Source organism: Festucalex cinctus, chromosome 5, assembly GCF_051991245.1.
Source record: "Festucalex cinctus isolate MCC-2025b chromosome 5, RoL_Fcin_1.0, whole genome shotgun sequence".
In the NCBI taxonomy this organism is placed as follows: Eukaryota; Metazoa; Chordata; class Actinopteri; order Syngnathiformes; family Syngnathidae; genus Festucalex; species Festucalex cinctus.
The window spans coordinates 29820702-29846590 of NC_135415.1; the positions used below are offsets into that span (position 1 = coordinate 29820702).

Consider the following 25889-nt stretch of genomic DNA (forward strand, 5'->3'; position numbering starts at 1 on the left):
TGTTTCTATCTGTTTCCGTTTTGCAGCAATTAGCATTAGAAGAGAGCTAAGTTTAATCAGTTTTCACAAATCTATTTAAAACTGTAAGTAATTGAGCTTTTTTTCTAGACGGCCCTGGTTGATCTCCTTTGCTCTGCTGCCACCTGCTGGCCGTTTGTGTAATAACTACCATTTCTGCAACCAAGGCTGCATCAAAGCCTTCTGTATGCTTTAGCATTTAAAAAACAAACAAACGTATAAATACGTCTTTGGGACACTTAGAACATTTAAAAAAAAACGTATTTATACGTTATTGGAAGTAAATGAGTTAATGTGACCAAGATTCCACAGGTAATACATTTGCTCCAATGTTTTTTTTAACTTACAGTATGTGACCAAAGACCATTTAAATTTGTACTACTGTATAGCATATTAGCACAATAGGAAGATCCTTTGTTGACACATTTTGTCACATGCGTGGTTGGTACGACAATAAACTTAGGGGGTGAATCGTAGGTGGGGGGTTGTCAGTTTGTACAGAGAAGCATAATGTATTGGCGGCAAAATTGAAATGATCCAAAGCCGACATGTTGGTACGACTCACACCTGTTTCCTGTTTTGGGGACATTTACTCTTATTTAATGCAAAGCTCTGGGTAAAACTGGCTAAAACTAAATCAAGTACCTTCCGCATACCGAAAAACAAAAATTGCAGGATAATTGAAGACCACCAATTGTTTGTGTACCCCACCTCTCGTCAAATGTCAGCTGGGACGGATGAGCAAATGGGTACGTTCAGACCACACATTGTTTTCAAAATTGTGGAAAATTTCTTTGCCGTGTATTTCTGAGCCTAATGCGAACGTCTCTTCCTGTTTGAATGGTTAAAGGTGGCCGCAATACGGATTTTTTTGCAACGAAAGGATCGACAGAGACACATGGCCACTTTGCTGTGTCATCGATGGCGTCGAACAGCTGCTCTGTGAGTGCAACATACGTATTTTGCTCACAGAAAAATGTCACCTTGATCTGAAGAAACTCTTTTGCTCTCAAATCACACAAATTTGTAAAAAGTACAACAATTTCACTGGCTCTGTTTATGTTCCCAACAGCCGCAGCATCCCCATATGCCCCATTTTTTTTCTCTATACTCAAGTCTTGCAAAGTGTTCTCACAGTCTGTGTCCATGATGGGCCTCGTTGGGAGAAGGCTGCTGAGTCATCGGTGCAATAAATTTTGCCTGCAGTTTTACACGGGTTGCCAGAACCCTCCCGTCCGTCCGTCCGTCCGTCCGTCCGTTGTGATCGGACGGCCTTCAACAGTTGAAACGTGGACCGCGCTGGGAGCAGTTTGTCAGTCAAGTAAAGTCAAACGGAGTTTGTATAAAACAATATTAACACAGGTCATTTCCATTTTATTATGGTTGAATGATCAAACCTGTCTAAAATTTCAGTGAAAATCAGTGATCTAAAAAGACGCTCAACCTTGTTTAAGTTATGGTTCATCACTTCAAATTAAAAGACATGGTTATTGTTGTCCTCTGCGTAAAATAACGACACGTTTCCAAAATAATAACTGGCATTCAAAGACACGAAAACGTGACAAACCCGCGTTTGAGCCATTGCAACATTTCTCTTCCTCACTAACCTGACTCACTTCACGTCTTCCCCCTCCGCCGTCGCTCGCTTGTACTCGTCTGCGTCACGAGTACTCGAGTACTTGAAAAAAAGGCTGGTATCGGCCCGATATCGATACCTGGTATCGCTACTCGCCCATCCCTACTAACAACGACATTTTTGCAGCACTTAAAAAATAATAATAATAATGCCATCACCATGAGGACCAGATGTTTCTCATATTAGTCCAAAAAAAGTTTGTACAGTACTTCTATTTTTTTTTTCTTCCTGTTTACACCTAACATCTGTTTGCACTGAGACACTGACGCTTTTCAGAAGGTTTATTGCCCACAATGCAACAGCTTGCTGTCCGATGACTGTGCCAACAGCATCAGCTGTTCTCTGTTGGTCTTTTCTTTTTTTTGCGCTTTCTATTTCCCTCTGAAGTGGATGACAACGTGACAGTGAGTGATGGGGCGGGACAAAAATGAGCGACCGGGGTCGGGGAATATTGTTGAGGTCGGAGAGGTCGGGGGTCGCGTGGACAAGGACAACGCATCCGTCTCATGAGCGGCAGAGCCACGTTAGCGTCCGTTGTGATGCTGACAATGCTTTTTTTTTCTTTTTTTTTTGGGCCACCGCCAAGAGTTCGAGGTGACTTCATTATTCAGAAGGCTGCTGGGGGTGGCGGGCTGGGTAGCATCTGGTGGAAGTTAGTTTCAAAAGGGACAACATCTAGCGTGAGCCCACACCAAATCGAATTCCAGGCACCACACTGAAAAGATATTGCACATCGGCTATTGTATTATATCATTGGAACATTTGATAAGTAGGTGACTGATTGACTTTGCACACTTCTGCACAAACAAACGTCCACAAAATAAGATGCTGTTTGCCATGTTAATAAGCAGTGTTGCCACAGTTACCTTGAAAACGTAACTTGGTTACTTTACTGATTACTTGGTTTTAAAAGTAACTAAATTGCGTTACTGATTACTTGATTTTAAAAGTAACTAAGTTAGATTAAAAGTTACTTTTTTAGTTACTTTCAGCAGCTGCCGATAACACCACCTCAACATCAAAATAATGCGGGAGAAACGGAGTTCCAAATACTTTATTGAAAAGTGCATTTTTAACATGAAAATAAAGTTGTTGTTATTTTATGAAAAACAAACTAGGCAGTCTTTCTTGACTTCTTGGAACATAAATACTTTTTATTAAACAAAAAATACAAATCTATCCAGGTTGAAAATAAAAATCCCCTTAATTAATTCCTCTATTGTTTGTTCCGCTATTCCAGTGTTACTTTGAAAAGCAAATTTTTTGAGGAACGCGTAACTTAGTAACGCGTTACCGGCAACACTGTTAATAAATCAGATGCCAACAACTTTAGACTTGGAATGACTTGACCAGATGTGTACTGTATTTTCAAGTCTGATTGAAAGTCAAAATTGCAGGCTGCATTCATGATTAGAGTATGAAATGCATTTTTTTTTTTCAATGCAAATCAATTTCACAACATAATGAGCTCGGTAGAAAGCTGGAAGGAATATCAACAATTCATAAATAAGGGTTTGTTATCGACAGCCAACCTGTGAGCATGTTTTTTAAAAAAAAAACATCTTTGCACTTATAAAATGTGTTCACTGTAATTTTAACTTGTGTAATCTTTTGTTTTGACATAACAAAGCAGATTGTGTTCCTCCCTCTCTGTTGTTGTTATCAGTCTGCTGAATGTTTTTTTTTTTGTATTGGAATTGTCTACCTTGCAGGCGAGTTTTTGACAAATTATTCTATTATTTTTATTAAAAAAAAGAAAAAAAGGCTTTTTGAGGGATTCTCATCACAAGATTTGTAAGAAATAATACAATTTGCAATATAAACATTTTCTCAAATCAATCAGTGATAACCAATTCTGATGGATAATTACTATTAGTATTAATTGAATTTCTGTTCGGCATTCTCAAGGATTTAATTTTATTTTGGAATTTCAGATGCACTTTGAATCTTTTCTGTTACAGTTAATAAAGCTATTTGTTATGTTGGTTCTTTTATTATTCTCTTATACGTTAAATACGGATACAATGTTGTGCAGAGGTGTGCTTGTAGCAATTTTATAGACAAATGATACTATTTATAGTCGCGTGGGGGTGGGGGGCGAGATGTTTTCTTCTTACTATGGGGGGGGGGGGGGCATGACAGAAAATAATTGAGAAGCACTGCTGTTGCCATACATACAGTAAGTCATTAGAAGGCATCCATCATGTTGGCAGCTCATTGTTTCCTCTGACAAACCTTTGCTCCAATCTTTTTCTTTTTTTCTTTTTTTTTGATGCAAGCCCAGCAAGCAGACGGATGCTGATTCTGTATTCATCCCCGCCTCGAGGCATGTTCACACCTCGCTGCTTTTACAGCAGTTATTTCCCCACGCTGGAGCCGTCGCGTCCTCATTTGAAGAAGAAGAAGAAGAAGAAGAAGAAGAAGAAGAAGAAGGTGCTCTGACGAGCCGAGGCGAAGCTGCTTATCGTCGATCTTGAAATGAAACCTGCTAGATAGCAATCGGTGTATTGTTTAGTAGAGACTGTTGATTGCGTTGGTCAAATGTGCAGCAGTACAATATCGCACATGCGCACATCCGTGATCACCTCGCTGCTTGACTGTCCAACGTGATCGGGAGGAAGAGCAACTCCTGTTCCTAATTGTGTCTTGGAGCGAGTGTGCTCGCATCTCTGGAGATCTCATTATCAGATCCACAAGCTGTTTCTGGCGCACAGCAGCTCGACTCACTCTCACATCTTGTACAACTGTCAGTCCTCGCCTTTGCCCATCACTGACGGCATGAAGCATGTTATTGTTTAACCGGAAACGGCAACGTTTACACGGAAGTGCGTAGGCCAAGAGGTTTAAAATCCCCGCACCGGAAGTCTGTTTCGATTCATAGCGAAACCACTTACACATTAAAAAAAAAAAAAAAAAAAAAAAAAAAAAATCACAGGTAGAAACAAATGAACCAAAAGTGATATTGTTTTTTGTAAATAAAATGGTAACGATACACAGTGGTGTTTAACTGTGTCAAATATTGTGTGTGCTTTGATTTATCTTTTTCATTACACTCATTTTTCCCAGAGGAGCATTTTTTTTAAAATTATTATTCCAGTATGCAGTACTGTATATTATTTCCAAGTTAGCACACAAAGAAGCATTCTATTCCTAATATCGATACAAATGACTGCTCTAATGTTGATATTCGTGTGCTTGACATTTGAATGTCATCAAACTATCCTGGAAATGCCTCTCAAACCTAGCAAATTGAAGTGATATTTCTTTAATTATTCTTGTTGTTGATTTCATTATTCTTAAACAATCTTTTCATTCTTAACATTACCAGTTATCAAATTCATTGCGTTCAAACAACATGGCCGGCAGGTCATTGTTTGTTGTGTGGTCCACAAATGCAATGCACATGTGAATAGAATCTTACTCGACACATTCTTGGTGCAGGTGAGAACAAACCTGAAGTTAAAAAAAAAAAAAAAAAAGCAGTGTTTAGAATTGTGAAGATAAGATAAGAGATTTTTGTGTCATGGTGATTTTTAGATATGATTTGAATGGATGAGCCAACAATTAGCCAGCAAATACAAATCAGTGCATGAGGCACAAGTTAAGCAATGGCAGCAAAAAAAAAAAAACAACATTGTAAATTAAGCCCAACACAACATTTTCCATTTTTTTTCTGTTCTGGTTATGTGTGAAATTTGTTTTATGGAGCCATGACTCTGCATGGCATGGTGAACAATTACTTCCCAGTTACAGAGACGGCAAGGAGCAACAGCACGCATGCCTGCAGGTGCACGCAAAATGACTCAGCACATATTTGAGCACGATTGCTTCCATCAACATGTTTCATTTGTGTGGGCTGGCAAAAATGCCAGGACATCTTTTTTTTTTTTTTGCCAGTCCAGTTTGCATCATAAAGAGCCCTTTGCCCCAGTTTATGAGTAAAGCTTAACATGTTTGTTTTAGAGTTGGAAAAAAAACTCAATTTAATGTACAATAATGTACAAATACAGAGAATTGCACTACGTAATTGATCGTAATTTTCATTTGCCAAACATCTTACTTGCAGAACAATATTGCATTTACAAGTCCAAAATTTTGGAATGACTAGGATACGTCTTTGAGAAATATATCCTCTGATACTGCATTATTATTATTATTATTATTATTATTATTGAAGCTATATTTACTTGTATCATGATTTTTCATAATTATTTTATATTTCCCTCTTTGACCATTTACAACGAAATCATAAATCTGTTTATTAGTCTTGTTTTTATAGATTGTATTGCCTATTTAGAATTTTTATTTTTTTTTCCCAATGTGGAGTGGAATCTTGTACAATACATTTTGGCTTTTTTTAAATGAATCTTTCGTTTCTTTTTACTTTTGTGTGTCTTGGTTTTAGTTTTGTGTCGTGTGGGAATATTATTTATTTTCATTAGTGTGTGAATATTATTTCTTTTCATGTCTATCCATATGGTACGTTGCAATCTGCTGAGTTCAAATAATACCAAACATTCTAAAATGCATTGTGTTTTTAATTCTTCCTTCAGCTAATATAGAAATATTCAGCACTATATATATCGAACATAATAGAAAAAATATCACAATTACTTTACTGAGTAATTACTTTTACAAAGCAGTTACTGCGTTATAATCTCGATTACTTATTGGAAGAAGTCATTTGTGACGATAACTACTTACTTTTTCAAAGTAAAATTCCCAAAATTTCCCACAAAACAAAGCAAAGAATCGACCTAGCTTGAACGACTCCAAGTTGGGATACTTGTCAAAGTACAACTGTACATCTGTTTTACATTACATCCCATGAGAAATAAACATCTTTTGAAATACAGCTAAATCGTGTTCAATCTTTGAAGCTCCACAATAGTTTCACCTTCACGTCATCGCTCATAGATGCAATGTGCCGTCCCAAAGGGCTGCCATGCGGTAATTTGTTGCATCAAGGTCAACTTCTTTTCTCTATTCTCCAAGTGTCCCCTGACTTCACTGACACCATTTTGTGGAAACGCATTACTCATTGCATCGCTTCAGATTATTTGCTACAGCCATGTTCCTTCAACCAGCGCACTCTTCCTCTTCCCACTACGTATTGTATTGATTTAAAAACATGCTATCGCTACAAAATAAATAGGTTGAAATATACACAACAAAGGATAAAAGCTTTGCACTTAAAATAAAATAAAAACAGCCTAGTTTTTAAGCCTAAAAGCAAACCTGAGACAAACTCACTCACTGTTTCATACAGGCTCATAAATACATGTTGAGAGCAAACTAGTTGCTGTGAAATGCTCCCACATGAGGGAGGAGAAACACTGCAAGAGTCGGTAATGAAATGCAGTCCAATTTTAGTGTCAAGGATTATTCGCATTGCCGTTTGTGTCACTTGTCAAAGGCCGCTCGTGTGAGTCACAGTGATATGTTGTGCTTTTGCCAAGTAAACTGTGTGGAAGACGATTAATGCCGAATGGCTTTGAGTTCATCACAGGTGAAAAATCAAATACGGTGTAAACGGTCGCAGAAATTTGTAAAATGTTATCAGATTAAATTCGCGAAAATATTTATTTTATTTTGAATGCCCATAACCCGGATGTTGTTTCGCTGGGCGGATGTTACACAGCGCGCGCGCCGTTTAGTACGGAAGTAGAGACGAGAGCGGGAGCGAGAGCAACTTGATCGACAAGAAGAAATAATATTGCAGTAAAATCATTCTACAACTGATCAAGGGCGCACACGGTAAATAATTTCTGTATTTGAAGAGCATTATATTAAACGGTTGTAATTTGAAATGTTAATTTGTTTAGTAAATGTTAAATTCGTTTACACACTGTATTTAAGCTAGGACATTCAAGCTTAGCAATTGAGACATCACATGCTGTAGCAGCTGTAAACAAAAGATTTTGTCTTTATTTCATAAAAGAGCTTTAATTTCATATTTGGTTAATACTGACAGTATTTGCTATTATTGTGTCTACAATAGGAATGTATATGTTGCTAGATGTTTTGTAACGAGTTGTATATTTAACTTTTGTAACAGCATGTATATTTATTACATTTTGTACTTTATTGCAATTATTGATATAATTTCCATTTTGTCCTTTTACCGTTTTCACGGTGTGGCGTGGTGTTCAGTGACTGTGTGTCTAAAACTGGAGAATAAAACACACAAAACATCAGTATGAAGCGTGGATGATTGACCAGCGTGTAGCTACATACGGTAATCATATTATTTTCAACGGTCAGAGAGATTGAACATTTTTACTAGTCTTTTATGGTATTAAAGACATTAAATACCGCTAATAGCTGTTGACAACAAAAGCAAATCAGAGGCAAATATGAATTATGTGTTCAGAATTGGGAATTCTTACATTTTGACATTTCTTAGCCATCAAAAAGGGCAAGAAAATCACCACGGGGATTAGGAATGAATATTCGAACATATTACATTTCAGTAGAGACAATATTTGCCCAGACAGTTGACTCAAAACTACAAATGTCAAGTCAATATAGTGGCTAGACAAGAACATCAGCAATCACCTTGGTTGTAAAGATGGCAAGAGGTGTTTGTACCCATTTTTTTTTTGTTGTTGTGTGGCGTTATAAGAAGCTGACAGCAGGCTATAAGAAGGCAGGAAAATGAACGGCTTTATTACTGGCTTGGGAAACGCTAGCAAGGTAACAAAGCAGTACAACTCCAGGCAAATCGCTTGTCTTAATCTAGGTCAAGCTTGTGACTTTCGTTTTTTTTTAAGTGCTTATGTGCAAAAACATATAGTCATGTTCGAATAATTGTGAGTGACATTGTCAGAGAAGGCTTAACGTAACACTATGGCCAGTAATGTGTAGTTGGATGTTGTGGTGGTCAACTGTATATAATATACATATTAGGGATAGACCGATAATCGGCCGGGACGATCGGCATCGGCCATTTTTTGAATCTGAAGGCCGATAAAGCTCACTGAGCAGGGAATACTTGCGAACGTGGCGAATTTGGGGTTTTCATCAGGATTTGTAAGATGTTCGCAGTCAGTTATTATTTGTCGTAAACACATTTGGAACATATTCACACCATTTTTCACCGCGAAAATCTTTTTGAAACGTTTTTACGAACCCTAACAAAAACCCCAAATGAGCTACATTCGCATGAATTTGTTACTCAGTGAGAAATTATATATAGTTTAAAAATCCCCCCCCCCATTTTACTGCAAATGAATATCGGCTTGAAATATCGGTTATCGGCCTACTTGACTACAAATAATCTGTATCGGTATCGGCCTTGAAAAAAACATATCGGTCTATCACTAATACATATAATATAGGTTGTGTAATGTAGGGATATTTTTTTTTTTTATATGTACAGTGTATATTGTATTCTTCAAGGAGGAGATAAAAGCAATTGTAACGTTCATATGAAATTTGCTACTTGCAATAATAGTCGCCTAACTTTGACGCAACAGCCTACCTGCATTAGAGTGCATTAATACATAATAATTCTTGTGTAATTCCCATCACATGCTTGGAGAAAGAGTGATCAAATGCGTCAGTTTTCATGTCTCACGAGATTGAGCCTAATTTTGTGCCGACATTTCACGGAAGTCCATCTATGAGCAGAGCTGAAAGTAGAGTAGCGACCTCCGCAAACGGTTTTCTTATGAAGCTGATTTCTTTTGCAGCAATCAGCAGGTTGCAGTTGCTGCCTAACCCAAAAGATATCATCATCATCATCATCATCTCTTTGCATTGGTGATCCATCAGCAAAAAAGTGCTGATGCAGGTCATGTGAAGGTGGCGAGAAAGTGGAGGAGGCTAATTGAATTGTCAGACGAGCTCTGCTTTGCCATACAACACAATGTGTTCATTGGCTGCCCTCCAGGCCTTTAATAACACGGATGAATGGGATCTATCAAACCATATAGTGAGCTTGTAATAGGATAGCCAGACATTTGTGTATTTTAGTGAACGAGCCAAATTAAAAGCTACACTTGATCCACAACTATTTTCTGAAAGAAGAGCTTTCTGAAATGCGTGTTTGGGTAGTTTAAAAGTGCATGTTAGGTTCATTGACGAATCTATACTGTAAACTGGTTGGTGACCAGCCCAGGGCATATCACATCTTCTTGCCCACCGTCGACTGTGATAGGTTCCTTCAGCCCGAAATATATTTAGAACAAATGTTATAGAAAATGGAAGGTCCTCCTGGACACACTTGAATACTTCGCACATTAGGTGCACCTGCACAAAATTAAATTCCAATTCAGAAAATGCACCTGGGATGGATGACTGGTTAGCACGTCCGCCTCCTAGTTCTGAGGACTCGGGTTCGAGTCCAGGCTCCGGCCTTTCTGGGTGGAGTTTGCATGTTCTCCCCGTGCCTGCGTGGGTCTTCTCCGGGTACTCCGGTCTCCTCCCACATTCCAAAGACATGTTAATCGGGCGCTCCGAATTGTCCCTGTGATTGTGAAGATGGTTGTTCGTCTCTGTGTGCCCTGCGATTGGCTGCCAACCAGTTTCTCTTTAAACTAGGGATGCACGATAATGCTATTTTCAACCGATACCGATAAAGCAATTATTTAGAAAGTGCCGATGTCGATAACCGATAAGTAAGCCGATAACTGTCAAATTGGTCGATAATTGGCGATAATTATCGGCAAATGTCTTTATGATCTGGTTTATCTGTATGATGTCAAATTGGTTGATAATTGCCGATAATTATCGGCAAAAGTCTCTATTATCTGGTTTATCTGTTTGACGTCAAATTGGTTGATAATTGCCGATAATTATCGGCAAATGTCTTTGTGATCTGTTTTATCTGTGTGACGTCAAATTGGTTGATAATTGCCGATAATTATCAGCAAATGTCTTGATGATCTGGTTTATCTGTATGACGTCAAATTGGTTGATAATTGCCGATAATTATCGGCAAAAGTCTCTATTATCTGGTTTATCTGTTTGACGTCAAATTGGTCGATAATTGGCGATAATTATCGGCAAATGTCTTTATGATCTGGTTTATCTGTATGACGTCAAATTGGTTGATAATTGCCGATAATTATCGGCAAAAGTCTTTATGATCTGGTTTATCTGTATGACGTCAAATTGGTTGATAATTGCCGATAATTATCGGCAAAAGTCTCTATTATCTGGTTTATCTGTTTGACGTCAAATTGGTCGATAATTGGCGATAATTATCGGCAAATGTCTTTATGATCTGGTTTATCTGTATGACGTCAAATTGGTTGATAATTGCCGATAATTATCGGCAAAAGTCTTTATGATCTGGTTTATCTGTATGACGTCAAATTGGTTGATAATTGCCGATAATTATCGGCAAAAGTCTCTATTATCTGGTTTATCTGTTTGACGTCAAATTGGTCGATAATTGGCGATAATTATCGGCAAATGTCTTTATGATCTGGTTTATCTGTATGACGTCAAATTGGTTGATAATTGCCGATAATTATCGGCAAAAGTCTTTATGATCTGGTTTATCTGTATGACGTCAAATTGGTTGATAATTGCCGATAATTATCGGCAAAAGTCTCTATTATCTGGTTTATCTGTTTGACGTCAAATTGGTTGATAATTGCCGATAATTATCGGCAAATGTCTTTGTGATCTGTTTTATCTGTGTGACGTCAAATTGGTTGATAATTGCCGATAATTATCAGCAAATGTCTTGATGATCTGGTTTATCTGTATGACGTCAAATTGGTTGATAATTGCCGATAATTATCGGCAAAAGTCTTTATGATCTGGTTTATCTGTATGACGTCAAATTGGTTGATAATTGCCGATAATTATCGGCAAAAGTCTCTATTATCTGGTTTATCTGTTTGACGTCAAATTGGTTGATAATTGCCGATAATTATCGGCAAATGTCTTTGTGATCTGTTTTATCTGTGTGACGTCAAATTGGTTGATAATTGCCGATAATTATCAGCAAATGTCTTGATGATCTGTTTTATCTGTATGACGTCAAATTGGTTGATAATTGCCGATAATTATCGGCAAAAGTCTTTATGATCTGGTTTATCTGTATGACGTCAAATTGGTTGATAATTGCCGATAATTATCGGCAAAAGTCTCTATTATCTGGTTTATCTGTTTGACGTCAAATTGGTTGATAATTGCCGATAATTATCGGCAAAAGTCTCTATTATCTGTTTTATCTGTGTGACGTCAAATTGGTTGATAATTGCCGATAATTATCAGCAAATGTCTTGATGATCTGGTTTATCTGTATGACGTCAAATTGGTTGATAATTGCCGATAATTATCGGCAAAAGTCTCTATTATCTGGTTTATCTGTTTGACGTCAAATTGGTCGATAATTGGCGATAATTATCGGCAAATGTCTTTGTGATCTGTTTTATCTGTATGACGTCAAATTGGTTGATAATTGCCGATAATTATCAGCAAATGTCTTGATGATCTGGTTTATCTGTATGACGTCAAATTGGTCGATAATTGCTGATAATTACCGGCGGATTTCTCTATTTTCTGGTTTATCTGTTTGACGTCAAATGGGTTGATAATTGCCGATAATTATCGGCCACCGATATTATCGTGCATCCCTACTTTAAACATCAATTCTATTTTGGCAAAAATGAAAAGTGAGCAGATTTCTCACCTTGGAATTGTCATGGAAATACCCCGAGCAATCACATTTGCTTTTTCTTCAATATTTGCAGCCTTGACACTGTTGTCGCTCATTGAACTGTTGAAGAGGAAAGTGTTATTAAGAATATAAATGCTTTTGCTCCACTACTTTACTGTAATATTGTAGACAGGGTATTGATTTGACCTCCGGGTTGATCTCATTTGCAAATATCAGCCCTGCTTGAGAGTGATAGACTCACTTGGGCCTCTTTGCACAGGCCTGAATACAAATGAGTCTTCTTTTATCTATCAAATAATCTGGTGTCTGCTCAAAAGCGTGCAGCCGCTGATGCCCTTGATGTCATTGTGTGTTGGGGGGGGGGGGACAACAAACATGCGTGACTGACACTGCTCGTCCTAACCTCCTCCAAGGAGTTGCAGGCCTCTTATAATTATTTTCAAGAAGGGTCTGGCAAATTGGGGTTTAATTTGTCCAAGATTGCAGCCATATGTTTTCATTTTCTTTCAAGACAAACTTAACTCTCAACTGGTGAATTGTTGTAATTGCAACCAGGGTAGTAAACTACTTTATTGTTTGGTTCTCTGATGGGGGGGAAAAAACAACAACACATTTTGCTTCTGATGATTATCATCAATTGCTGTAATTGCCACCCAAAAAAGCAACCAAGCACTTAGAAAAATCCAATTTGTCACCTGTGGTCGGTGGAGACAAATATGCCAAGGACAAACGGTAGCAAGAAAGTCTTATACTGCACAGTAGGGGTGTGAATTGCCTCGTACCTGACGATTCGATTCGTATCACGATTCACAGGTCACGATTCGATTCGATACCGCTTAATCCCGATACGAATTTATAAGTCGATTGTTGCGATTTTTTTTCATTCAAATTTAGAAAATACTAATCAGTAAGCTTGTAGAGTGTAAGATTGATATGAAAATGTATTATTTATTTATCTGAAATTTCAGTCTTATAGAGGTTGTAATCTGTTTCATGTTTAAACAGCATTAAAATAAAATATTAAGGCTTAATGTTCCGTTCATATAACATTCTTCCATGCTTAAGGTGTGAATCCTAAAAATAAAAAAATAAAAAAATAATAAAAAAAATCGATTTTGCCTATTATTGAATCGATTCGAGAATCGCGCGATGTAGTATCGCGATATATCGCCGAATCGATTTTTTTTAACACCCCTACTGCACAGTAATGAAATATTAACTCATTCACTACCGAGATAGCCAAGGTAAATCTTTGACGTCTATAGTCGTCATTGGCAGTGAATGAGTGAAGGACTATCAAAGCAAATTACTTTGAATGGGGCCCTTCTACACCTGCTTTCATCGTCAAAATACCACAATTGTTTTTTGGCATTTAGATAGATAGATAGATAGATAGAACATTGCAGCTTGTATTCAAAGGTAAAGAGCTTCATGAAAGGCATTGAGTCATCGGAGCTTTGCGATGAAGCCTGCGGTGGCCTCAGTGCATCAGTAGTGATTTATGGTTTGTTTGTTTGCGTGAGAGTGAGAAGGTTAGCCTTTGATACGCTCAAACAATTGTGGCGCCAGGTGCTCTTGACTCAAATTGATTCTCTTATTTGTCTACTCGGGGAAACGCACTCGCTCAACCTTAGAGTTCAATTTGAATTTGAATCACGGCAGCAACAGAGTAGGGATTTCTACATCGCTTAATATTGTTTGTCAATTTCCAATCGAGAGCAGTATTCCGGTGTCCTCTCATATCCCAAGTAGATGCACGTTACCTAAGTGGAAGATGAATTGCCCGTTGGTGAATGGCTGTCTGTATATTGAACAGTTCCGTACCACGACTCCCACCCAGTCGGCTGAGGCTCCAGCTCACCGATGACCTTGATGTGGAAAAGTTGATGGCTGAATGGTTCATTCACCTCCAAATATTCTGATATTATGTACTAAATTAACTCATTCACTCCCAACCATTTTCACTTAACTGTTTTCCTGGATTTTGACTGATTTTTCAAGGCCCGTGAAATATTATGTTCAATTGCTATAAAAATATGGAACATACCAAAAGAGAGATTAGAGTCTCTTCTTTTATCAGGGGGAAAAAAGTATATTCCTATCTGTTTCCACTGTGCAGCAATTAGCAATAGAACATAGCTAAGTTTCATCGTTTTTCACAATTCTGCTTAGAACTGTGGGGAAATCAGCTTGTTTTAACATGGCCTGATTGATCTCTTATACTCTGCTGCCACTCAACCATTTTCTGCAGTAGAGAGACTGCATCAAAGCCTTCTCTATGCCCTGGCATAAAAAACAACAACAACAAAAACCGTATAAATACGTCTTTGGGACACTTAAAACATTTAAAATTTGACGTATTTATACGTTTTTGGGAGCTAATGAGTTAAAAGTAAATACTTTTGAATTTAACAATCAGTTAATTATTGTCATCACACTTGATTTCATACATAAACTGACACAGACCACTTCATAGTTCAAAATGTAATCCTGAAAGTCATTGTGTGTGTTGTTATAGGAAGTCAACCCAAAATGTTCTTTACAATAATATGTTGTTTGGACCCTTAATAGTCTAAACACAGCATTCTGATTAATATTGCTTTTTTGTGGAATATGAATTTAGCAGCAAAATACAACTGTTTTCATCCAGCCCAGGGGGCGGACATTTTTACCACTTGCTGTGGACAAAAAATGACATCACAGTTGTTCAGGATCAGGTAAGGACCAATCACAGCTCACCTTCCGTGAGTGGTCGTTCCCACCAAACCTTATTCCAGACATCGATGACTAGGGGTGTTAAAAAAAATCGATTCGGCGATATATCGCGATACTACATCGCGCGATTCTCGAATCGATTCAATAATCGGCAGAATCGATTTTTTTTTTTTTTTTTTTTTTTTTTTTTTTTTTTTTTTTTTTAGGATTCACACCTTGAGCATGGAGGAATGTTATATGAACGGCACATTAAGCCTTAATATTTTTATTTTAATGCTGTTCAAATGTGAAACAGATTGCAAACTGTTTGTGTACAGTGGCTCACGGTTATAAGCCTCAAGTTTTAGAGAAATATATTCATACAAATCTTACAGTGTACATGTACAAATTTACTGATAGTATTTTCTAAATTTGAATGGAAAAAAATCGCAACAATCGACTTATAAATTCGTATCGGGATTAATCGGTATCGAATCGAATCGTGACCTGTGAATCGTGATACGAATCGAATCGTCAGGTACTAGGCAATTCACACCCCTATCGATGACCCTATGATTCAGTATAAAACTACATAAACACATTTGTTACAGAGATTAAGAAAAAGTAGGATTTCAAACTTGTGACTTAGATAAGGTGGATGTAACGTATTATAAGAAATTTGGTATGCCAAACATCAAGAAGGTATTCGGCAAAAGCAATCCCTGACATTATTTGGAACCCTAGTAACATCTTCAAACAGCCCAAAAAGGCCAACTCATTTTAGGATTTATGAACCATATGCCGTCTTCAACAGATTTTCAGGAGAATATGACACGTGTCAATCCCTGGCCACAACACAAATGCTGCCTCCGGACCTGCCGTGACTTGTGTTCCCAATCGCGGCTGTTTGAGCTGCTGTTGTAACACCTGCACGAGACTGTAAACATGTAGAAGAAGCCAATGAAGTCACAGTTTGCAAATGATGGGAAGGTTGCAGCAGATTTTTGGTGCAAGCGGTATGGTGATGTGTTGCAGCATCTTCATTACTAGAAAAACTAAGTTTGTCAAATTTGAAGCCAGTCACAAACAATGCAGTCTACCTTTGGAAAATGTGAGGAGGCAGAATGAATGATCTTCCAACACTCTTGAACTCAATGCACGAACACTTCTATAGTGACCAACGCAACCGCATTGGAGGACTTCTGCTCAGACAGTTGAATATATTAAACCAAAATGTCCACACCTGTTTTATGCTGAAAAAACGTTATGATGGCTCAAAACAAAGCAGTTGCTTTCTATGCAGAAACTTAAATGAACATCAAACATTTCATAACCATGACACACTTCATGATGGCGAAGTGGCATATAAGTGAGCAGTGCGCAGTTGTGTTTGTTGCCATGGTGACCACTTTGAAAGCGCTACTGTTCTAAATGGAACGCCATGTACCAAAATGATTAGACTTTGTGTGTTCATCGGCTCAACTTGCATTTATATTTCATCTTGGATTTGCCCTAGAACTTAAACTAAAAACTACACTTGAGAACTTAAAGGGGGGGGGGGGCTTCAAAGTCAAAAGAACACATCCACTAGGATCGTGTCATGTTTTTTCATAGCAAGTCTCCTTTCTGCTTTTTGTCAAGTGAGGCAAGATTTAGGATGGAGTCCAGCATCATCTTCATCCTGTCTTGGCAATGTGCCCGTCTAAGACGAGCCCTGTACACCAAATAACCCCAAGCATCCTGTAAAAAAAAAAAAAAAAAAAAAAAAAAAGGGGTTGTACACGCTTGATTGATGGAGAACTGAGACAAGCACACCCCAGTCATTCTTTTTGAAAGCGCGTCCTCTGGTGAGAGACACTTCATAATTTATTCAGCTGCAAAGATGCTGTGCTGTCCCAAAAGGCCCCATGACTCACAGAAAGTATAGAGTGTTTTCCTTGTTGCTCTTTTTTTTTAATCCTCCTACCCTTTAGGTGTTCTGAAAAATAAGATTGAAATACTTTTTTTTTTTTTTTTTGTGCAGTTCCATTTTGAGGAGGATCTGAGTCAGCAGTGTTGTGGATGAAGTTCTGCTCTTTTGACCTCGAGGCACATCTCCAATGAGGAAAGCCAGTGCAAATATATTGAGTGAAGTGGATATATAGAATACATACAGTGGAACAGCCAACGTTTTTTTTCTTTTTGTATAACCAAGAATATTAGTAAAACTTTGAATCTCCAATTGCAAAACATGTCCTGCAAGAAATCCAAATCTCATCAGAAATGTGCTTCGCAAGCACGTACTATATTGTATCCTGTTCATGACACGAGTTAGCTGTCTATTTCCTGGTCGCAGTTCTACATAAATGAACAGAGAATAGGAAAGTCAAGTGGCTGAACCCACACTACACCTGAGGCTTTAACGGAGCTTGGAAAGAGTAGAGGAAAGAGACGGATGCATTTCTTTGGCTTTTCTGTGCTAAGCACGGAAGCCTTTAAAACCTTTGCAGTATTTAGAAACAAGGAATCCAATCCTAGTAGGAAAGCTGGTGGACTTTTTAACATGAAAAGTAAATGGGTTACCGATGCATAAATGGCCTGTGAAGTAAAAAATGAAGATTTCTAAAGCAATGTTATTTATTAAATATCTATTCTTTCTCATCAGTTATTTTAGTGCCTCCTTTTTGTTGTCTGATTTTAGTTAATTAATAAGTCCATTCGTTGTTTTTCCTTCTTTTCTATAAAAAATTAATTTGTTACATAGCAGCTTTACGTACCAGCTTGATTTCTTTAGTGAATTTTTAGTCTGATCGCAATTTTGTTTACTCCTACGTGGAGATTTATATACAATATTTTGATAAATGTCATTGCAATAATCGTATTGTAAAATGTCAAATTTACCCGGGTATGGTTTGTTAAACTACAAGTGCAATAGATTTAGTTATGGAATACTAATCAAGTTGGAGTTGCAGGAATTAAACCAATTGTGTGAATATTAAATAAGTAAGCCTTTTATTTTCTCCCATTTGTGTTTTGTTTCTGTTGGACGGGACTGAAGTCCTCTCCTGGCAGTTCCTCCCCTGCCTAATTGCCCTCCACATCTCCTCTTGCAGTCCACGCAGCTGCTCTCGTTCCCAGATCGTCAGTTTACCGCAATATACGAGGTTGATCTTAATTCAGAAAAAGAATGATTTATTTCACAATGATCACATCCACCGACTTCAACAAAGCCAGCACCCACTTCGAGACCCTTTGTCCTCCTTAAGCCTTCCGCCATTATCAACTACCGTATTCGTCTTCTGCCTACCCCCTGTACTTGGACTGCTTTGAATGAATAAATCAATATGTCCCTGAGTCTGCATCCAAGAAAGAAAAAAAAAACATCCTCAACCGGTATACAATAGCCCCTTATGTTTTACTCACTTGTATGACAGGTGAGGATTATTAAGTGTTTTATGATGGAGACTGTTTGAAGGTAGGATGAATAAAATCAAATACAATATCAGTGAAATCAATGGAAATACTTGTTTTGGCAAAACACCAATGTGGAAGTCGACCAGTGTCACAGAACAGATTGCGATCGACTTTATGAGTTCCACTGTGCACGTAGCTTTGAACTCGATAACTCCTGTCAGGGTTGAGAGGTAATGCTCCGCCTTTTAATGAGAGGTCCTCAGGGACACTTGTGTAATCTTTACAAGAGAATTCTCAAAGCCGCAGCTTGCTTTTCAAGCCTTTTCTCTACATTTTCATGTATACGCGCTTTAATATCAAGAGAACATACGCTATAAAGGTCATACACAACTCAGTCTGAGCATGGAACAGGAACCTTCCTGATGTTCTTTTTTTTTTTTTTTTAATCAGCCCCCTTTAACACAAATACTGTATATTGTGGTTCAGAATGTAAGACATGTTAAACAAAGAAAAGAAGGACAGAATTCAACTGCAACATTAGCAGCAGGCTTATTTCCTCTTGCACGGTGGAGGAAGGAGAACCAAGAGGATTTGTCCTCAAAATGCAAATCTAGTTTCATATACTGGGTGTACGAGTAATCACTGTCATTATACATCAGTGTCAATAATATTTTACTTTTTTTAATCTATCTATCTATCTATCTATCTATCTATCTATCTATCTATCTATCTATCTATCTATCTATCTATCTACTTTTTACTAGTTATCTATCTAGCTAATTAGCTAGCTAGCTAGCTAGCTAGCAATCTATATATACCTATCTACTTTCTATCTATCTATCTATCTATCTATCTATCTATCTATCTATCTACTATTTACTAGTCTATCTATCTAGCAGCTAGATATCTAACTAGCTAGATTCTAGCTAGTTAGCTAGCTAGCTAGCAAGCAATCTATATGTACCTATCTACTTTCTATCTATCTATCTATCTATCTATCTATCTATCTATCTATCTATCTATCTATCTATCTACTTTTTACTAGTCTATCTATCTAGCTAGTTAGCTAGGTAGGTAGCTAGCTAGCAATCTATATATACCTATCTACTTTCTATCTATCTATCTATCTATCTATCTATCTATCTATCTATCTATCTATCTATCTATCTACTAGCAGCTAGATATCTAACTAGCTAGATTCTAGCTAGTTAGCTAGCTAGCTAGCTAGCAATCTATATATACCTATCTACTTTCTATCTATCTATCTATCTATCTATCTATCTATCTATCTACTAGCAGCTAGATATCTAACTAGCTAGATTCTAGCTAGTTAGCTAGCTAGCTAGCTAGCTAGCAAGCAATCTATATATACCTATCTACTTTCTATCTATCTATCTATCTATCTATCTATCTATCTATCTATCTATCTATCTATCTATCTATCTATCTATCTATCTATCTATACTACTGTATACTATCTACTACATCTACTACTTCTATCAATCTATCTCTCATCCTCGCTGTCAGTGTCACTTCACCGACGAACTTGTGCAACGTGCAGTCCTCTTCAACACGCAGCAGTCCAGCTGTTTTGAAACCTTTTTTGGTAATTGTGGATTGTTTGATACTGCTGTTAGAATCGACTGGCAAACTTCAAGCATAAGTTGCTCTTTTGAATGCGACCAGCTTTGCGAAAGGATTTCTCACCACGAGTCATCCAGTCCTTCCACTGACCTGGGGGGGTTCTGCTTTAAATGCATGATGCACACTGATGTCAAATAATTTGTTGTGCCCCGAGGAATCACAGCAGGATTTGAGTTTGTTCTCTTGATGGCTTTCTTTCACAGATTCTGTTAATGGGCCCTCATGCTGTCCAAAACAAGCAATGTTTTTTTTGTTGTTGTTGTTGTTGTGTGTGTGACATAGTACCGCGGCACCGTGTCAGACTAATCCTTCATTAGGCTTTCTATCATCCACCCTTGACTTTCAGAAGAATTCCTTTCAGTTGTGTTTCTTTCAACATCGTTATGGCTTTAAAAATGACCATAGACAGAAGCTTTCCTCCGGATGTTGTGCAGCTCAACACACAAGTGAATACATTCTCTCATGGCTAGTTGTTTCCTTGTAATGGAAGATTGCACTTTCCTGTGTTTACCATCTGGGTGAGAGGTTCAGTTTAGTGACAAGAGGTTTGCAACTTTTTCCTCGTAGTCTGGAGGTAGTTGCTGACAGATTTGTGCGTGCCTAGATTGATCATCTCATAAATCTGAAACACCACAATGGTCTAACTCCAAAATCTTCTTTTCTGTAGCAATTGTTTGGCTTTTAGTCTGATCTGCTCAGTGGATTAAAACGTTTTCAAGTTCTGGTCATCCCCCTTTTGTGTACCTCTGAAAGCTTTTGTAGTCTTTCCGCATTTAGTGAGTTCTTCACACTGTTGTTTCTCACCATCGACTCGTTTACAACAAATTTGTGCGTGCTCCTCTCATTCGAATGAAGGGAAATTAGCTTTAGCTGTACCCCACACGGTGGCAAGCTTCTTCTTCCCCTTTCATATGTGGATGCACATGCAAAAAAAAATAAAAAAATGAAATAAACTCATTTCAATAGCGCAACAGAGTTTGGAGACTTTTTTAGAACATAATCACAATATAGTACATCAATGCAAAACGTACATCAGAGAGTGCAGTCAAACATCAAGGCAGCTTAGTTTATGAATTTAAAGAAATTTTTATTTTATTTTTACCCGTATCTACTAGGGGTGTTAAAAAAAATCAATTCGGCGATATATCGCAATACTACATCGCGCGATTCTCGAATCGATTCAATAATCGGCAGAATCGATTTTATTTTTATTATTATTATTTTTATTATTATTATTATTATTATTATTATTATTATTATTATTATTATTATTATTATTATTATTATTATTATTATTTTATTTTATTTTATTTTTTTTTTAGGATTCACACCTTGAGCATGGAAGAATGTTATATGAACGGCACATTAAGCCTTAATATTTTTATTTTAATGCTGTTCAAATGTGAAACAGATTGCAAACTGTTTGTGTACAGTGGCTCACGGTTATAAGCCTCAAGTTTTAGATAAATATATTCATACAAATCTTACAGTGTACATGTACAAATTTACTGATAGTATTTTCTAAATTTGAATGGAAAAAAATCGCAACAATCGACTTATAAATTCGTATCGGGATTAATCGGTATCGAATCGTGACCATTCGTATCGGGATTAATCGGTATCGAATCGAATCGTGACCTGTGAATCGTGATACGAATCGAATCGTCAGGTACTAGGCAATTCACACCCCTAGTATCTACAGTATGTATCCACTTCCTATCATATCCAAACGTGCCGAAAGCACTCCGAATAAGTTTGACTATTTTCAGCAGCAGTCACTGTGTTAAATTTGGTGTAAAGGAAGATAAGGAGGGGAGAAGGCTGCCTGTCAGAGATGACGGTGATCCAAAAGGTCATAAAACGAAATGCCCCCTGTGACTTCTTAATGGGGGTCGGGGGGGGGGGGTTAGATGCCACTTAAACCAGACTAAACGAGAGGTGTTTATAGTCAGAGAAGAGCATTCAAGCCGTCATTTGTCAGATGATGGAGCATTACTGTCATACAGTCACATACCTCACCACTCTATAACATCCTACACTTTACCTTGGCACTTGATCCGCTGATGCTTCAATGGGGAAGAATAACACCAAGGACACAAGAAAGATTATACTAGAAGGGGACTGTGGCTGCACTCCAAGCAACTTCCTCTCCCGTTTGAACCGTTTTACTTTAAACAAGCACACTTACTCTTCTAGTTGTAGGCTACTTGACAGTAACTAATTGGTTGGCTAGCTAGAGTAAGGCCCAAGAAAGCTGAAAGGAACACAGTGAGGGAAACGAGTTTATGTACCAAAAATGGTATGTTAAGTTTTAACTCAACATATGACAAAGTGGTTTTTAGAGCAGCATGTAATGACCAATATTACTAATAATATTACTGGTTAGCACGTCCGCCTCCCAGTTCTGAGGACTCCGGTTCGAGTCCAGGCTCCGGCCTTCCTGGGTGGAGTTTGCATGTTCTCCTCATGACCGCGTGGGTCTTCTCCGGGTACTCCGGTCTTCTCCCACATTCCAAAGACATGCATGGCAGGTTAATTGGGAGCTCCAAATTGTCCCTAGGTGTGCTTGTGAGTGTGGATGGTTGTTCGTCTCTGTGTGCCTTGTGATTGGCTGGCAACTATTCCGGGGTGTTCCCCGCCTACTGCCCAGAGCCAGCTGAGATAGGCGCCAGCACCGCCCGCAATCCTTGTGAGGAATAAGAGGAATAAGCGGTCAAGACAATGGATGGAAATATATATATATATATATATATATATATATATATATATATATATATATATGTATATATATGTATATATATATATATATATGTATATATATGTATATATATATATATATATATATATATATATATATATATATGTATATATATATATATATATATATATATTAGGGGTGTTAAAAAAATCGATTCGGCGATATATCGCGATACTACATCGCGCGATTCTCGAATCGATTAAAAAAAATCGTTTAAAAAAATATATATATTTTTATTTTTTTTTAGGAGCTCTGAATTGTTCATTCGGTAGTCTTACCGATTCAACGTCTTATCCTCATTGCCTTTTTTTTTGTTTTTGTTTTTGTGTGTGTGTGTGTGTGTGTGTGTGTGTGTGTGTGTGTGTGTGAATCGATTTTTAAACTTCCATTTTTAATGGAAAAATATTCAACAAAACGTCTGACTTCGGGTTAGGATTCACACCTTGAGCATGGAAGAATGTTATATGAACGGAACATTAAGCCTTAATATTTTTATTTTAATGCTGTTCAAACATGAAACAAATTACAACCTCTATAAGACTGAAATTTCAGATAAATAAATCATACATTTTCATATAAATCTTACACTCTACAAGCTTACTGATTAGTATTTTCTAAATTTGAATGAAAAAAAATCGCAACAATCGACTTATAAATTCGTATCGGGATTAATCGGTATCGAATCGAATCGTGACCTGTGAATCGTGATACAAATCGAATCGTCAGGTACTAGGCAATTCACACCCCTAATATATATATATAAACGGAACTGCAATAATAAAACATTATACAGCTTGGCTTTAATTTATACCCAATATTATGATTACGAATCTCTTATGAATCGTTTTAATGGTGTACTATACATGGGTTAGTAACACTTTGCAAATGAAATTAGGTTAAAGCAGGTCCTTGGTGGTTTAGTTTGAAGTTGTGCTCCAGACAGTTGTGCTTTGGAAATAGCCTTGGGTGTCTTTTAAAGTCTGCTACTACTGATCCCAAATGCCATCTGTTGGTGTGCGAAATTCACTGCATTCATTTATAAGTTCTGCTTAGCTTGAAACTCATTAGAAATGTATCTAAAGTTTGAAGAAGTGAACAAACAATCTTGTCTTTCCTTTGACAACGCAGCAAGTCGTCTTCACTAAAACTGAGGGCATATGAAATCATCTGTCAGTTCTAAGGCAGAAAGAAAACAGCCTAATCCTTAAACCCTCCGCTCTCAGCAAACAGTTTCCCAAATGCCCTTGATGGGTCAAAAAAAAAAAAAAAAAAAAAAAAAAAAAAAGTTAGAAATTTCTGGGTTGACATGACAGTCTCGGCTTCCACATGAACTCAGAACTCACAGGAAAGAGCGACTCAGGACCTTATGAAAGTGCTTCTTAAATTAGATGCATGATTACCGGCAATCGCCACCCCGCTGACCTTTTTGAATGTGTAATCAGTCTGTATGAATGTGTTATTTAAAGCTCAGCTCAGCTGGCCAAAGATTACCGTGAGATAAATGGCTGCAAAGGAGCACGTGATCCTGTTTTTCTGTCAAAATTTCACCTACCGGTTCAGAGGTTTAAGCCTGGGAGATAGGAAAGTGGTTGTCTGGCAAATGTAAGATTACTGGTTCAACACCGGAACCCTTAAAGATACCAAGAGGACAATCATGATGCATCATCACTGTGTTATAGTGTTTGTGTGTGCGTATAAGATATTTGAGGCTTGAGCCGGTGTGGAGACAGCTCAGGTCAAGTTTAGATGTGTCTGCATTATGGTACTACAATGTAATTATTTTACCACTACTACTACGGTTCTCACAGGAATAGGATTTTATCTGAAGTGCACTATTTTTCTTTTTCAAAACATTTACAAAGCTTTACTATGCTCAAACTACATTTATGGCCATGTAGGATTCATATGGCAAAATGTTACCCTCAAAATTTGGCAGCATGTAGGTGTGCATTGACACTTTAGTCGGGGGGACAAAAAAAACAAACTCAAATGTATCGTATTTTCCGCACTATAAGGCATTATAAGGCACACCTTCAATGAATGACATATTCTAAAACTTTTTCCATATTTAAGGCGCTATAGTAGAGGCTGGGGTTACGTTATGCTCCATTAGATGGTGCTGCGCTAAAGGGAATGTCAACAAAACAGTCAGATAGGGCAGTCAAACTTTATTAATAGATTACAAACCAGCTTTCTGACAACTCCATTCACTCCCAAAATGAATCAACAGGTGTTTTATTATTTTCTCTGAGGTAAAGTATTAGTATTAGCTAGCGATCCAAGATGGCGGGATCTTCTGCGCACGCGCGTCACCGATCGTGCAGGGTGACCGATAGCGTCTTGACAGCGAGACCTATTGCGGCTCAATATTGATCCATATATAAGGCGCATGGTCAGCTTTTGAAAAAATTGAAGGCTTTTAGGTGCGCCTTATAGTGCGGAAAATACAGTCATATTGTCAGGGTTTAGGTGGGATGAGGAGCCAAGTGCAGGGAGGCAGAGGTGGGGTCAAAAAGGATTTTCTTTCATCAAACAAAAAACAAGGAGACAAAACAAGGTGATGGTCGGGAACAAAACAACAATGTCCAAAAAGGGCAACTCAGGCCACGCCAGGACTAATCTTAATGCAAAGCCTAATTGGTTAACAAATATGCAGAAGAATGATTTGGGCAGGAGTACATAGTGTAGCTTCAAAGGTCAAACACTGGACTGCTACATTTTGTTAACACATTTCCCAAAGGAAACAGTGAAAGTAAAAATGATTGAACCCAGTTTGTGGTTAAATTACAGTTATATGAACTTAAGGGAGTTTGACTTGCTTCCATTGTGTATTTATGCATCGCGCACTGTACACTTGAGGGGGAGTGAAAATTAAATAGATACTTTGGCAAACGGGAGCATGGGGCTAAGATTTGTGTGTAATGGTCCTCCTGTGTGTCGCTGTTACATATGCAGGCTTGTGTTATTGTCCTGAAAAGCCACCAAAGAGAGATGGAGAGCAGCCCATTATTCTTCACAACCACAGTGACACATCATGAGAAGGAGGACGCGGAAGGAAGAGCTCATCCAGGCTGCCAGCCAACATCCCCAAGGCAACATAGAACGCT

General features: G+C 37.7%; 1 protein-coding gene across 4 annotated transcripts in view; it reads left to right on the forward strand.

Moving 5' to 3' along the window:
- galnt9 (polypeptide N-acetylgalactosaminyltransferase 9) overlaps positions 1-25834 on the forward strand; it is an 88064-nt gene extending 62230 nt beyond the window's left edge. Inside the window, exons 12-13 of one of the 4 annotated variants that reach the window (XM_077521288.1) lie at positions 869-960; positions 3939-3971. In XM_077521288.1, the coding sequence (XP_077377414.1) occupies positions 869-960; positions 3939-3956 (110 nt within the window). In that variant the 3' untranslated portion in view covers positions 3957-3971. Of the gene's footprint in view, positions 1-868; positions 961-3938; positions 4500-17010; positions 17545-25737 lie in introns of those variants that run through there. The other 3 variants (XM_077521287.1, XM_077521289.1, XM_077521292.1) reach the window with 3 other exon arrangements.
- The last annotated feature ends 55 nt before the right edge of the window (positions 25835-25889 follow it).